General features: G+C 47.4%; 2 protein-coding genes across 6 annotated transcripts in view; one reads left to right on the top strand and one right to left on the bottom strand.

Moving 5' to 3' along the window:
* Window positions 1–649: 649 nt before the first annotated feature.
* Window positions 650–11,408, top strand: BAAT (bile acid-CoA:amino acid N-acyltransferase). 4 transcript variants are annotated; one of them, XM_006015479.3, is made up of 4 exons: window positions 650–801; window positions 6,273–6,750; window positions 9,154–9,356; window positions 10,284–11,406. In XM_006015479.3, the coding sequence occupies exons 2-4, from the start codon at window positions 6,288–6,290 to the stop codon at window positions 10,878–10,880; spliced, it is 1,263 nt and encodes a 420-aa protein (XP_006015541.1). In that variant the 5' UTR covers window positions 650–801; window positions 6,273–6,287; the 3' UTR covers window positions 10,881–11,406. The 4 variants fall into 4 exon arrangements, with proteins under 4 accessions (XP_006015541.1, XP_025058707.1, XP_006015543.1 ...); XM_025202922.1 differs by lacking the exon at window positions 650–801 and adding an exon at window positions 865–972 and having other exon boundaries at window positions 10,284–11,408; XM_006015481.3 differs by lacking the exon at window positions 650–801 and adding an exon at window positions 1,936–2,212 and having other exon boundaries at window positions 10,284–11,408.
* The window catches only part of ALDOB (aldolase, fructose-bisphosphate B), a 26,836-nt gene continuing 21,118 nt past the window's right edge, over window positions 7,975–13,692 (bottom strand). Inside the window, exons 10-11 of one of the 2 annotated variants that reach the window (XM_025202927.1) lie at window positions 8,638–8,752; window positions 7,975–8,225 (exon numbers count right to left, since the gene is read on the bottom strand). In XM_025202927.1, coding sequence (XP_025058712.1) covers window positions 8,680–8,752 — 73 coding nt within the window. In that variant the 3' untranslated portion in view covers window positions 7,975–8,225; window positions 8,638–8,679. Of the gene's footprint in view, window positions 8,229–8,637; window positions 8,753–13,692 lie in introns of both variants that reach the window. The other variant, XM_025202930.1, reaches the window with a different exon arrangement.

The following is a 13,692-nucleotide window of genomic DNA, read 5'->3' as shown; positions in this document are numbered from 1 at the left end:
ACCCCACCAAAAAGTATGAGAGAAAAAAGCTAAATTACTGAGATGTTCTTCCAGCATGTGAATTTGATATTGTTAAATGTCTGTTCTATTTCTTTCTTTCTTTATCTAATCCTCTGTTATATTTTAGTCAACAGCTCTGTCCACAGGTCAAAGGAGCAAGTTTTAATCATACTGTATTTCCTTTAGTGAAAACAGATATCCATCTTAATTTAACTCGTTCCTCCCACCCTAACTTGTGAATGAGATCAAACCATTCTATTCAAATGCATAATCCATCAAATAGCAATCTATAACCTGACAGATTGTTCATTAACTGCTTAAATATATAATTGTGTTTTGTACTTCATGGTTAAATGTAGCTAGTCCTCCAAATTCACCCTCTCTCTCCTCTGCTTCCCAGCCCTGGCAGAAGCGTAGAGGATCATAACGCTGCTGATCTTTGAAACACTATCTCAGGACCATTAACTCAAACTCAAACTTAGTCTTTTTCCCTGTAAAATCACTACTCGCATCTACTCAGGAAGGAAAGAGTTACTTTCTCAATATCCTGTTACCCAATACATTTCTTCTTCCTGTGCTGAAACCCTCCTCTTTTTGTTACTTGCCCTATTGCTTCCTGCTTTTCTTCTGTTCAAGTGAGGGCAGGGAGGGAATTGGACTATGGAAAAGAGGAGGGAGAAGATTGAAAGGAGGTTGGACAAATAGGAGGAGTTTGTCTGCTAGTCCCAACAGCGTTTTTCCCTTTAGCTCAGAAGCAGCCTTACAACCCGCTCTGTTTTCAGAGAAATAGGGAGTCCTCAGGTATGTAGGGCGTTCCTGACACTGCAGAGCTACCCCTAGCCTGCCGTGACTACAGCTTTACAGGGGATGCTGTGGGGAGGAGGAGTTGCTTTAACTTGTAATTAGACCAAATCAGACTTAGAGATTTTGAACACAGGAGTCAGAGTTGTTTGTGAAGTGTGGAGGGCAAAGGTAAGAACTGGATGCCAGGTCTGCTGCAGCAGGGTGTGGAGGGCCAGATTTGTGAGAGGCATTCAGGGGTCTAATGATCAAGAAGTTTTCTGAGTGGGACTTTCTAAGGTGTCCAGGAGCCAAAACATGTGCTGAAATCAATGCTAGTTTTACCTCTGGTTCCATGTCAAATTTAGAAACTTGTCCCTTTCTTGGCAGGGGGCCAGTGCTCCTCTGCTGCCTCTAAGGACAGAAGAGGAAGGGGGTGAAAGGTGCTAGGAACACACTGTGATTAGAAAGAGAGAAGGGACATGGGAACCTGTCTTGTTCTGGAGTGTGTATGTGTGCGTGTGCATGATCCGTGTATGGATTTGTGTGATCAAATGGGCCAAGTACATACAGTCAAAAAGTCCAAGGCTGAATTGGTTCAATCTTCACAGGTTAGTCTATGCTGCATAGATTGAACCAATAAGCAAGTGAACAGACATTCACTTTTGATTCCAGAAATGCCAGGCTAGATGCTGGGGGGTGCTAGAGCACACTTCCCTGCTCAGCTGGGGCAGACAGCCTGGGCCAAGGCTAGCCTGCCCATCCTGTGAGGAGGAGGGGTTTGTGAGGGAGGTGCAAAGCATCCCAGGATGCTGGGGGACTGAGTTAACTTGAATGTGGACAGGTTCTGGGACAGAAGTTCGATTAACCAATTTAACCTCAATTAGTTCAGTCTGATAGTACATCCATCCTCATTTATCTTAAGCCAGTTTTGGCCATTTTGCAAGTGGTTTATGTGCACTGAACTTCTGTTGTGTTACAGATTTGAACTGGTTTCCAATCACACCGGTTGATGTGCAATTTCTGTCCCTAGCCATCAATCAAATACATCCCGTAGGACTGTGGCTGTATCAGTGTGACAAAGAATGTTCTAAAGAAAGCCCGGTGCTGGCTTTGGGCACCAGCAGTCAGTCTAGGTTGCCAAAATGGGTGCAATGCACTAGAACATTGTGGCAGGAACTACCATTCCCAGCAGGTTGCTGGGGGGAAAGAGGAAGGAAGTAGAAGGGGAGCCAGAATTGCACGTAGAGAAACAGCTCAGAGAGGAGAGAGCGGGAGAGAGGGAGAGAAGCAGGAGCCAGCAAGACTGCATGCTGAGACTCAGGAGCTGCAGCAGGGCTCAGATGAGATCGGGTACACAACAACTGACTGTTTTGTGAGACTAAAGACTGATTTGAGAGCCCCCTGCCCCAACCCCCCGCCCGGAGTTAAGGTTTCTTCAGTGTATTGCTTCACATTGTTAATGTCTCTGTTTGTTATCTGGCTATCTGTCTCTGAAGGGTTTTATTACTAAGTAAATGCTATTGTCTGTTGTGTATATCATCTGTTATGCATATTCTGAGCACATGTACCTTGAGCATATTCTGAGCACATGTACCTTGAGCTGCTCTCTGCCTCAATGTTTGCTATTCCCAATCTCTTTAGCCTGTTGGCCTGTGACCCTATCCTCCCCCGATTCCCCCATATAAATCTGAGAACCGTCCTTCTGGCTTTGTGCCATTTCCAGGGTTCAGTACATAGGAAACTCCCAGCTTTTCTAGGATTGAGCATGGATATCGAGGTAGGAGCAGCTTTGGTGCTAACCCTGGTTCTGCAGCATGGCTTTGGTTGAGTCACGTAAGTTTTCTATTCTTCGTGCGCTGCACATTGAACTAGAAATGCTAATGCTGGCACTAAATGTGCAGTTGGAACATAAGAAAAACTTAACAGGTTACAGTTAGTGCTTGCAGGCATTAGTGCATCTCCTGTGAGTTGGCCTGGAGGATGTAACAAACATTAAAGTGCCCCTTGTGCACCAGTGCCTCCTGCAGTGGCATAAATAGCCCCTAGTGATAGCGCTGTCTGTCACAAGAGTGCCAAGGCTGAATGCATGAATGTTTGTAAAGGGGGCCTTGGAAGGAAGATGTGATGGGAGCGTTTTGCCCCAGGAGCTCGCTTTAATATATGGATCCTGCCTTAGTGGGTCTGTTCAGGAACAACACAAACATTTAATAAAAACAAAGGTATCAGTGAGCAGTTAACATTCAGTTGTGAAAGAGCCCAAATAGGAACTCTGACTTTGTGTGTAAAAGCTGTTGATAGAGCACCAGTCCCTGAATTGTTTAGGTGCAGCACTATTAAAGGAGGTATAGTTAGCCCTACTCAGTAAACTCTCAATCACTTTTGCTCTAAGCCATGGGGAAATTTAGCACTTACAACTCCAGGGGCTCTCCTGTTACACAGTAGTGGCAGTAAAAACTTTCCAAGGAGGGAACTGGCAGATGAGCCCCCGGTGCTATCAGTAAATATTCCCTCTGGCCTGCAAAACTCCCCAGCCCCCACAGTCATCTGTGCTGCTGTGTCTGTCATGAGTTTCTCCAAGCTGCTACTTCCCATTAGGCCTCTGATTCAATGCTGCCTCTGTGTTGGCTGCTCATAGACTCATAGATATTAGGGTCAGAAGGGACCTATTAGATCATCGAGTCTGACCCCATGACCAAGGCAGGAAAAAGAACCAGGGTCATAGTTCATAGTTTCATAGTAGGTAGGGTTGGAAGGGACCTGAGCAGATCATCAAGTCCGATTCCCTGCCATGGGCAGAAAAGGATGCTGGGGTCAAACAACCCCGGCTAGTTGATTATCTAGCTTCCCTTTGAAGACTCCCAGGGTAGGAGCCAGCACCACTTCCCTTGGAAGTTGGTTCCAGATCCTAGCCACCCTGACTGTGAAGTAGTGCCTCCTGATATCTAGCCTGAATCTACTCTCTGTCAACTTATGGCCGTTACTCCTCGTTACTCCCGGTAGTGCTCGGGGGAACAGGAACTCTCCCATTGCCTGCTGGTTTCCCTTGGCCAGCTTATGGACAGCCACCAGATCCCCTCTCAGCCTTCTCTTGTGAAGGCTGAACAGGTTCAGGTCCCGTAGCCTCTGCTCGTAGGGCCTGCCTTGCTGCCCCCTGATCATGCGGGTGGCCCTCCTCTGGACCCTCTTGATGCTGTCCACATCCCTCTTGAAGTGTGGCGCCCACAACTGGACACAGTACTCCAACTGCAGTCTGACCAGTGTCATATAGAGGGGGAGGATCAACTCCTTGGACCTGCTCGTGATGCATCTGTGGATGTATGACAAGGTGCAGTTAGCCTTCCTGACCGCGTCCCCACATTGGCGGCCCATGTTCATCTTGGACTCTATAATGACTCCAAGATCCTTTTCTGCCTCTGTGCTGACGAGAAGGGAGTTCCCCAGCCTGTAGGTATGCTGCTGGTTCTTTCTCCCCAGGTGCAGCACCTTGCACTTGTCAGTATTGAATCCCATCTTGTTCTCATCTGCCCACCCCTGTAACCTGTCCAGATCCAATTGCAGCCTGTCCCTCCCTTCTAGTGTGCCCACTTCTCGCCACATTTTAGTGTCATCTGCGAATTTGAACAAGGTGCTTTTCACTCCCTCATCCAAATCGCTGATGAAGATGTTGAACAGTGCGGGCCCGAGGACCAAGCCCTGGGGGACCCCACTGCCCACATCCTTCCAGGTTGAAAATGACCCGCCCAGCACCACTCTCTGGGTGCAACCCTCCAGCCAACTGGCGACCCATCCGACTGTGTAGGCATTGACATCACAATCTCCTAATTTTTTAACGAGAATGGGGTGAGAGACAGTGTCGAAGTGACAAAAGTGCAGAAAGACTACGTTCACCATGACACCTGTGTCCAACGATTTTGTGACCTAGTCGTAGAAGGCCACCAAGTTGGTCTGACAGGACCTACCTCGAATGGACCCATGTTGGTTGCCCCTAAGCGTACACTCCCCTGCTTGCCCCTCGCAGATGTGCACTTGGATCATTTTCTCACAGAGCTTCCCCAGGACCGAGGTAGATAATTTTCTCAAAGAGCTTCCCCAGGACCCAGGCCTATAATTTCCTGGGTCCTCCTTCTTCCCTTTTTTGAACCCCAGCCAGGTACTTGTCCAGTCTCCTCTTAAAGAGCCCCAAGCACATCCCATTGCAGAGCGTCTGCAGGCAGCATCTCTCTGGGGTGGGAGGTCAGCATGTACCCCACCTGCACCTCAGAGGCTGAGGGAATGGGTGACTGGGGGATTGCACTGCCCTTCTGTAAGTGCCTGTGCCTGGAATGAGCCTACGCCCAGCTGCAGACAAAGTCTGGGCCTTATTCAGCACTGACCTAACCACCACTGGTGCTCTCTATGTTCCTGTTTCCCTGGGTTCAGAGCTGCTCTCTGCCTTTGCTTCCCCTCCACCACCACCTTGGGCTTCCCAAAAACGGAAGCAGGCCCATGCCAAGATCATCCCAACAGCCAGAGCCTGGCTGAGGCCACATTGCTTCTCCAGGCCATTTGCCCGTCCTGTGTGCTACCAGCATCCCAGGATCATGGTTGGGCTGGCTGCCTATGGGCTGTGGTAGCCTCCCTGGTCACCATAACTTCAGCCAGAGGCTGAGCGCCGTGGGTCTCCCATATATATCAGGTGCCAAAAGCAAGGTGTTGCTGATGCCTCCCCTGGGCTCGTGCCTGCAGCACTGGTAGATGCTGTCTCAGGCAGTTCCCTGCCAGTCTGTCCTGAACTGCCCACCTCGGGGGAAGAGGAATGGCCTCTGGGTGCACCCAGTCTTCCCCTCTATCACTGGAAGAGTGAAGGACTCAGGAGCAGCCCCAGGGCCCACAGTGACTGTTGCTCGCTCAGCATGCCTCTTCCCAGCCATTTGGAGAGGATCGTCTTTAGCTTGGTCCTGTCAGGATGTAGCCAAGTGTGCTCCAGGCAGATGGTTGGACAGCCTTGATATGTGTGTCCCAAGTGGCCTGTATAGCTGCTGTGTGTGGTATGCGAGCCTTGGATGAGGAGAGCACTCCCTGGAGCAGAGCTGTGGAGGCTGTTGGTGGGGGCAGGGGTAGTAACACCTTCTCTTGCTGCAGTGCCCTGCCCCTATTCCTCTTTCTGCAGCCATGGATCCCTGTCTCCATTCTGGTACACCAGGAATCAAACTCTATCAGGTGCATCTGCAGGGCATGTGGAACAGAGCCACAGACCGGGGGCTAGGTGCTTATTTTGTGGCACACCTGTTAAAAAGTTTGGCCAGCACTGTCCTAAGATAGGAACATACTTGTGAGTCTACTGTGCAACAGGGTGTCGCAATTCTACCACCTTTTAGCAGATGGAGGACTGGATCATCTAACCTAAGGCACTTGTCTCACTGTCTCACAGTTCAGTACATTGTAGTTCAATTGTTTAGTGTTCCCAATTTCACTTTCTCTGTCTCCTCTCTCTTTGTTATTCCTACTAGAGCTCTGCTTTGGCAATGGCCAAGCTCACAGTCACCCCAAGGACATCCCTTGTTGATGAACCAGTGAAAATCCATGTCTCTGGCTTGGCTCCCTCCGAGCTGGTGACCCTCCAGGCCTCTTTGACAGATGATAAGGGGGTGCTCTTCCAGTCCAGAGCTTTCTACAGGTCTGATGAGGCTGGCGAGGTTGACCTGGAACACACAGCTGCCCTGGGAGGAGATTATGTTGGCATGCGCCCCCTGGGTCTCTTCCAGTTCTTGAAACCGGAAAAGATGTTTCACAGGTTGATGAAAAGAGATGTGATGCAGAGTCCATTCCACGTGCGCCTGGATTTGTTCAGCTCATTCCACTTGGTTTCCACACCCCGTGATCAACCTGTGACAAGCCGGACTGTGGAAAGATGGCATGTGGCACCAGGAGTCCAACGAATCCTGATCAGGGATGGCAGAGTGCGTGGGGCCCTCTTCCTCCCACCAGGTAAAAGACCTCCATCTCGATTCTAGAGCTTGCCTTATGTAGTGATTTATTCCACCAGCAGTGATTTATTTATTTATTTATTTATTCAGGAATGGTCTATCCCCTGATCATAAGCTTCCCCAGTGTGGTTGTTATGCCAAGATATTTGCCAAATGGCTCCTCCAATGGACTCCTAAAGAGCAGATTGACCACAAGCAGCTTCCTGTGAATGTTCCAAACCTGATCTATGCTGACCAGTTATGGGTCTCATGGGGTAGTGTTGTTGCTTGACTAAATAACAACACACTAGATAAGTGTGTCTTTTGGGATGCAATTTCCACTGAGAGTGCTTCTGTCGCTGTTCTTAAAATTCCTTTTGGATTATATCAGCCAGTGTTTGCATAAAGTTCTCAGTGCTCACAAATTAACCTGCCAGTAAACTCCAGAAGCTATGATAAAAACAACACAGACTCATGCACACATGCCAGGACTGCAAACTTACACAGATCAGAGTCTATTTGTTCAAAACCCCGAGAAACTCCTCACAGACTTTCCTTGCTGTTTTCACTCAATTGCCCTCTTTTATCTCATTTCAATTCTATATAACTGGATAACACTGGAGAACTAGATACGTTCTCCCTTCTGTCCTGTGCCTCTTTCTCTATCTTATGTTTCTGAGGGTGGTACAAACTGAGAATAGCTGTGCACATTGTAGTGACAACTTCTCTGTCTGCAGACAGCCATGCAACTGTTGGTGGTTTTTCCATACAGAGAGTATAACTGTTTGAATACAGTGGCTTAGATAAGTGTGTGTGTGCAAGCACATGTTTTAGCATTGTGAAGCACCAGGATGAAAGTGACGGTGTAGAGCAGTATGCTTTTGGGTTTCAAGGCTGGAGGGTCTGTAAGACATTAGAAGTTACAAAGTTTTATGATAGGTTAGGAGCTCCCTGTTTGTCTATGGCTGAAGAGCCATCTAGGGAGCCAAGTACAAGACTCTCTTACTGACTACTCAACTTGTGTTCCTTTAGGCATAAAGGCATTTTGGAAGATGGGATTATGTGATTGGAGGTGGATTAAAGCAAGTGATGTAAATAGGGAAACAGGATGAAGTTTGGAGAGTTTATTGGCCAAGGTCAGCAGATGCAGGAAAAAACAGCATTTGAAAAACCAAAGATGACCAGGTAGTAACACGGACTCCATTCACTGCACTTTATCTGTGGACAAACAGGGAATCTCTTAGACTACAGTTTCACTATTTAATTAAAGAAACTGTTTGGAAATTCAGTCATGCACATTGCCATGCTCTAACCCTGAAGATCTTCATTTGGATCATGATGGAGCCATTGAATGAATGTGTAACATGGAACTAAATTTCAACTGGGCTGGATTCTGCTTCACAATAGCAGGCTGGGGTTTATCCTGGGTTTTCTAGGTGACTTGTCTGATGCTGTTTCAGGTAGATACAAGAATTTTGCTCCAGTCTTGGGAACCAGCTGCATGGTGTAAAAACAGAAAAAGTGGAGTCCTGTGGATATGAACAAATCTAGGATTTTGAAAAGGGGGTGCAGGTGACGTGGTGCATTATCACGTGTAACAATACATTTTTCTCCAGTTAAAAAAATAAACTAGAAACTTTACTAGTATGCTAGGAGCCAAGGGCTATATTATTTGGTTTAAAATCAAATAATTTTAACTTTATTGGAATGTGCATTAATCTGCTATTTCACATATTATGGATAAAACCCACAACAAACTAGGCAACAAATAATCAAAAGATGTTGTTTCATTACTTTGGTAGTTATTAGAATTAAATATAATCTCTCTTTCCAGTTCGTAAAAAAAAATCTAGTCTTCTTGAGGATCTTAACAGTGCATCTAGTGCTTCACTGAAAGTTTTTCCCTTACCTGAGTTAATGTTCATCTGAGTTAATATTTTCCACTCCAGAGTTAATGTTCATCTGAGTTAATATTTTCCACACCAGAGTTAATGTTTTTAGCTAGAGTTAGAAAGTCTGCAGGCCTGAAAAATAGGAACTACGTTACCAAAAGCAGCTAGCAGACAGCAGAATTACAGAAGAAAGGGTGCATTGATTAGTAGAGCATTCAAACCATTAAAAAGGTGAGAGGGTCGTTAACACCTGTGGAATGAAGAATTAAGAAGGAATCAGGTAGATTATAATGAGCCATGAAGTCAGGTGACTCCCTCACTCCTGCCTGAATACAAATGCTGCTGCCACTGCCAGGCAGTTGGTTTTAAAGTTTGGGTGGATCAGGAATCAAAGAGGGCTGCGACTGTACCACTGCACTTCCCCACCCCCTGATCTGCCCCTGCCTGTGGAGCTGTAAGGTATTAGGAAGGACTCCCAGCTTAGCCAGAATCATTCATTTTTTGCTTCCCTGGTTTCTTGTTCATCTCCTTAGGAGAAGGTCCTTTCCCAGGGCTGATTGACCTGTTTGGTGGTGTGCGTGGACTTATTGAATTTCGAGCCAGTCTTCTCGCCAGTCGTGGTTTCGCTGCACTTGCCCTAGCGTACTTTGGTTATGAAGACCTGCCTGAGATTCTAGCTGAGGTGGATCTGGAATACTTTGAGGAAGCCATCAACGTCCTCTTGAGACACCCCAAGGTACATTCCATTCGCAGATAAGCTCATCCTCATTTCCCCCTAGCCCAACCACTGCTGGACACAGCCAACAGGCCTTGGAAGACTGTGGTAACTATATGGACCTTCATACATTCCCCGCAGTCAGCAACAGGCTAGTCCACACCTATACCTAGAAGGGCAAGGGCTGTGTACAGCCCTTTGTTCTCCTTCTGCTGAGTTTGATCTTTGAGAGATGCCATCTTCTCTATGACCTTCTCCACAGATGACTGTGTTGTATACTCCACACAGCATTGCCTGTTAAGAGCTGGAAAAAAGACTACAGAGCTCATGATTTGACTCTTCCAGCAATACAGATTAAAACTTGTGAACAAATAAAGAAATAGGTTGAGCCAGTCATCAAAGCCTGTGTGGCACATTTGCAGCAGATGTGTGTGTGTCTGGGTGGAAGTGAGAGGGGATGCGGCAGGGAATTAAATCCCAATGTAACTATGACAGTCACATGCAGGAAGTGAATTCAGTGTTCTGAAGGTATATTTTGAAAGGTGGATGCTTGTGAATAATATTCATAATTGCAGGAACCTATGCTGACTGCATGAATGCCTCAGATACATGTGTAAAAACTGGCCACTACACATACCTAATGACCTGCCCAGCCTGTAGGTGCAATCTTGATTATGTGTTGCGTAATTCAGGGGTGCATACTTCTTCTTTCCAGCCTAGACCATCAGATGCTTATCTACTTTTACCATAATTTTGCAAGTGAAGATACAGGTACCTGGCTTATTGTCACACTATATACGTGTTTAGGTGGTACACCACTGGTACGCATCACTGTCATTGGTACACCACTTGAATCCCATATTCAGATTCTTGGCAGGGAGAATGAATTTCCTGACAGACTGTGCATTCATGCCATGCTCAACCCATTTCTCTCTGCTGTGTTTCCAGGTGGAGGGAACAGGGATTGGCTTGGTCTCAGTATGCAAAGGTGCTGAGATTGCACTGGCCATGGCATCATTCCTTCCCAAGATCAAAGCTGTAGTTTGCATTAATGCGACCAGTGCCCTCAATGGGACGCCGCTTCGCTACCGGAATCTACACATCAATCCAATCCCTTACAAATTGGAGCACTTACGGTATAGGTCCATGGGACAGCTGGACATCTATGACATAGTTGAGGTCATACGCACAGAGACAAGTCAGGGAAGCATCCTACCTATAGAAAAAGCTGAAGCCAACATCCTCTTCATTGTGGGAGAAAATGACAGGAACTACAACAGCAAAGCATTTGCTGAGGAAGCGATGGAGAGAATGAGGAGGCATGGGAAGAAGAACTACAGCATGCTTTGTTATCCAGGTGCTGGACACCTGATTGAGCCCCCAGGCTCACCATTCTGCTACCACTCATGGGTCTCCATGTTTGCCTGTGTTGTTGTATGGGGAGGAGAAGCCCAGTCCCATGTTGCAGCACAGGAGCATTCTTGGAAGGAGATCCAGAAATTCCTTTGGCAGCACCTTCACCCAGGTGTAAGCAGCAAGCTCTGAATACTGGGAGGCATGGACCAAGGAATGTCTGTGCCCATCCCTTCCAGGCACCCAATTAATAAATACTAGAAATGTGTTGCCAGTTGGGAGTTCTTCATTGAAATGGAGATTCACTACAACAGGGGTCAAATAAAGGTATTTTCAGACCCTTCACACTTATATCTTATTTTACAGGGTGGTGGCTAATACCGAGGAGGGTGGGGGGACTGAAAAAACCTTAGCAAGGCTGATTGCATCTAATAGAGAGGCAGATGAGTGTATAGGTCTCATTCCACACTCACCACATTTTGAACTTTCATAAAAGTCCAGCGGTTCAACTAGTTTTGCAGTCCTCTACAAAAGTTTTGCAAGGCTCCAGACCTATTAGAAAAGGGGTATGTGTAACAGAGAGCCATGGGTGCAGCTTGGACCTGGCTGCCCCGGGAGCCCCAGGACTGATTCCTGCAGCCTGTCCTGCCCTGCCCGAGGTCAGAGCCAGGAGCCACACACCCCCAGGCAGTGACTCCTGCCCCCATGCAGCCACTGCCACCCCCTCCACATGCGACTGCCGTCACCATCCCCCCCACGTCCAGCTGGAAACTTGTGCCTCAGGTAACTGGCACAGCCACACTTTTAGCTTACCAGCACCAGCCATTTTTCAGTTCAATTCCCTGTTAACTGGCACGAGTGGGGAGAGGGCCATTCTCTACTTGTGCCAGTTAACAGGGATTTGAACTGAAAAATGGGTGTAAATCAGTAAAAACTGAATGACTTAAAAAAATCAGGGAATTTATCAGTGAAAATTGGTAAAAACTGAGAACGTGGAACACTAGGAATACCTAACAGAGAAACCATTTGTCTAACGCAGTTTAACACTCACGGGTTTTCTCCCTCTTCTTACATTGATTAACTGGACTTGCATTCAACAGTGGCTCATGTCCTTTCTTGCATCCATAACAAACCCTTTTTGAAATGAACACTGCACAAGCTGAAAGTTAACAGCCCAAGTCTTGCTAGGAGGGTGCTAGATGAGGTCTGGGATGGCCTTGGAAGTACTCAGCAGGCTAACTTCTCCCAGTTGTCTGCCTTTCCAAAAAAAGGCTTAGGGCATCTTCCCATAGGAGTCAAAATATCATAGAAACACAATAGCACAGCAACATAAGAAGATGCAACAAAATTAAGCTCCCACTCCCCCCAAATTCAATATCAAGCCACCCCAACCTGCCATACCCCTGGCAATGATGGCTTCCCCACCGTCCACCCACCCTCCCTTCTCAACCCATGTTTACCTAAGCTGCAAAAGAAAACGATTTTCCCCTTCCAACCTCTTATTACCTTCCACTCCTACCTACACCCATGTGCCTGGCTCAAACCCAGCCCCTCCTTCCCTTTCTATCTGTTCCACATCCATATCTCCCATGCTCATTGGGTACATGAACATCCCCAAATCTGTGTATCCACCTACTGTCCCTTGCCAAAGAAACAGAGCATTCAAAACACAACAATAACTACAAAAAGATCATGATCACCTCTCCTTTCCCATCTCTGTTTCTATCCCTGCCAAAGGGCATCCTTGAGTGTCATCTGTCTGAGGCAGCCTGCAGTCCTTTTTTGAGGACCCCTGCATGGCTTGGCTCAGTCCATTTGTTGTGGCCATGCAGTATGCCTGGAGCTCAGCATCTCAGTCACTGGAGCAAGGAGGCAGTGGCTTTTAGTAGCCCTTACCAAGTTGGGGAGTATATGGAGGGCCTGAGGGACCAGACAGACAGGAGGGCCTGAGGCAATTTGGCTTCTCTCCACACACCCTTCATGGCATGGCAGGCCTTGGGCATGGTGGCTAGCTTCTCAGCCAGCTAGTCATCTCCCTGTCACCCAAGAACTAACCTTGGATCAGAAATGTATTCTAATCCATAGTGCCCAGAGAGCATAGTGTTGTTCTAATGACATGCCAATGCTTCAAGAGAAAGCAAAAAAACCCTGGAAATCGGTCCTGTTTCAGAAGGAGAAAAAATTCCTTCCTTGCCCCAAGTATCAATAAGCAAAATCCCTGCAACTTGGCATTACCAACACCTTCCACTACACAAGGGCTACCTTAATGTCCTGAGCTGAGAATGGCAAACACAGTGTAAGGTCCTTGTCTTTTCAACACTGCTGACCAGAACTGTACACACTTCCAACTTTGTGCAGTGGTCTTAGTTCTTCCTGGCATCTACTGCCTGAACCTTGGAGTCTAGCTAGCTGTTATGAGGTTCTTTCATCCTGGGTCTGTTACAAAATATGTACGTTTATGTCCAGATTTAATTCTTGCCCATTTTGTGTGTATGGGTTTCTTTTGGTTCCAGCTGATCCTTTTTTGGAATAGGCTGGGTAAAGCTGCCCTACTTTGAGATCTCCCTCTGAGTCACAAGAGGAAGGCAGAAGCTAGAGATGAAACCTGGGCTGGAGTTTTCTCCTGCAAACTGCCCTCCAGATCACCTTCCAGATGGGCATTAGGATCCACTGGAGCAGGAGTGGGGAAAATGGCCCAACTGGCCAGGAGCCAGACTCCATTTCCCAGCAGCCCCTGCCCTCATGGCTTGAGCTGGTCTCCATGGAGACCCCAGCTGCACCTAAGCCAGAAAGCTCAAGTTGGGGTTGCCACAGTCTTAGACATGCCGGTAGTGTGCGCAGCAGAGCAGGGCAGGGGGCTGCTCTGAAGCTGCTGGGATCTTGTGATGGGGGCAGCCTGCTCCAGAGCCACGATCTGCAGCCTGCACGCTATGGGCATAGATTCATAGATTCTAGGGTCAGAAGGGACCTCAATAGATCATCGAGTCTGACCCCCTGCATAGGC

The sequence above is a fragment of the Alligator sinensis genome, unplaced genomic scaffold (genome assembly GCF_000455745.1).
Source record: "Alligator sinensis unplaced genomic scaffold, ASM45574v1 scaffold560_1, whole genome shotgun sequence".
NCBI lineage: Eukaryota > Metazoa > Chordata > Crocodylia > Alligatoridae > Alligator > Alligator sinensis.
This window is presented reverse-complemented; position numbering and strand designations above follow the sequence as displayed.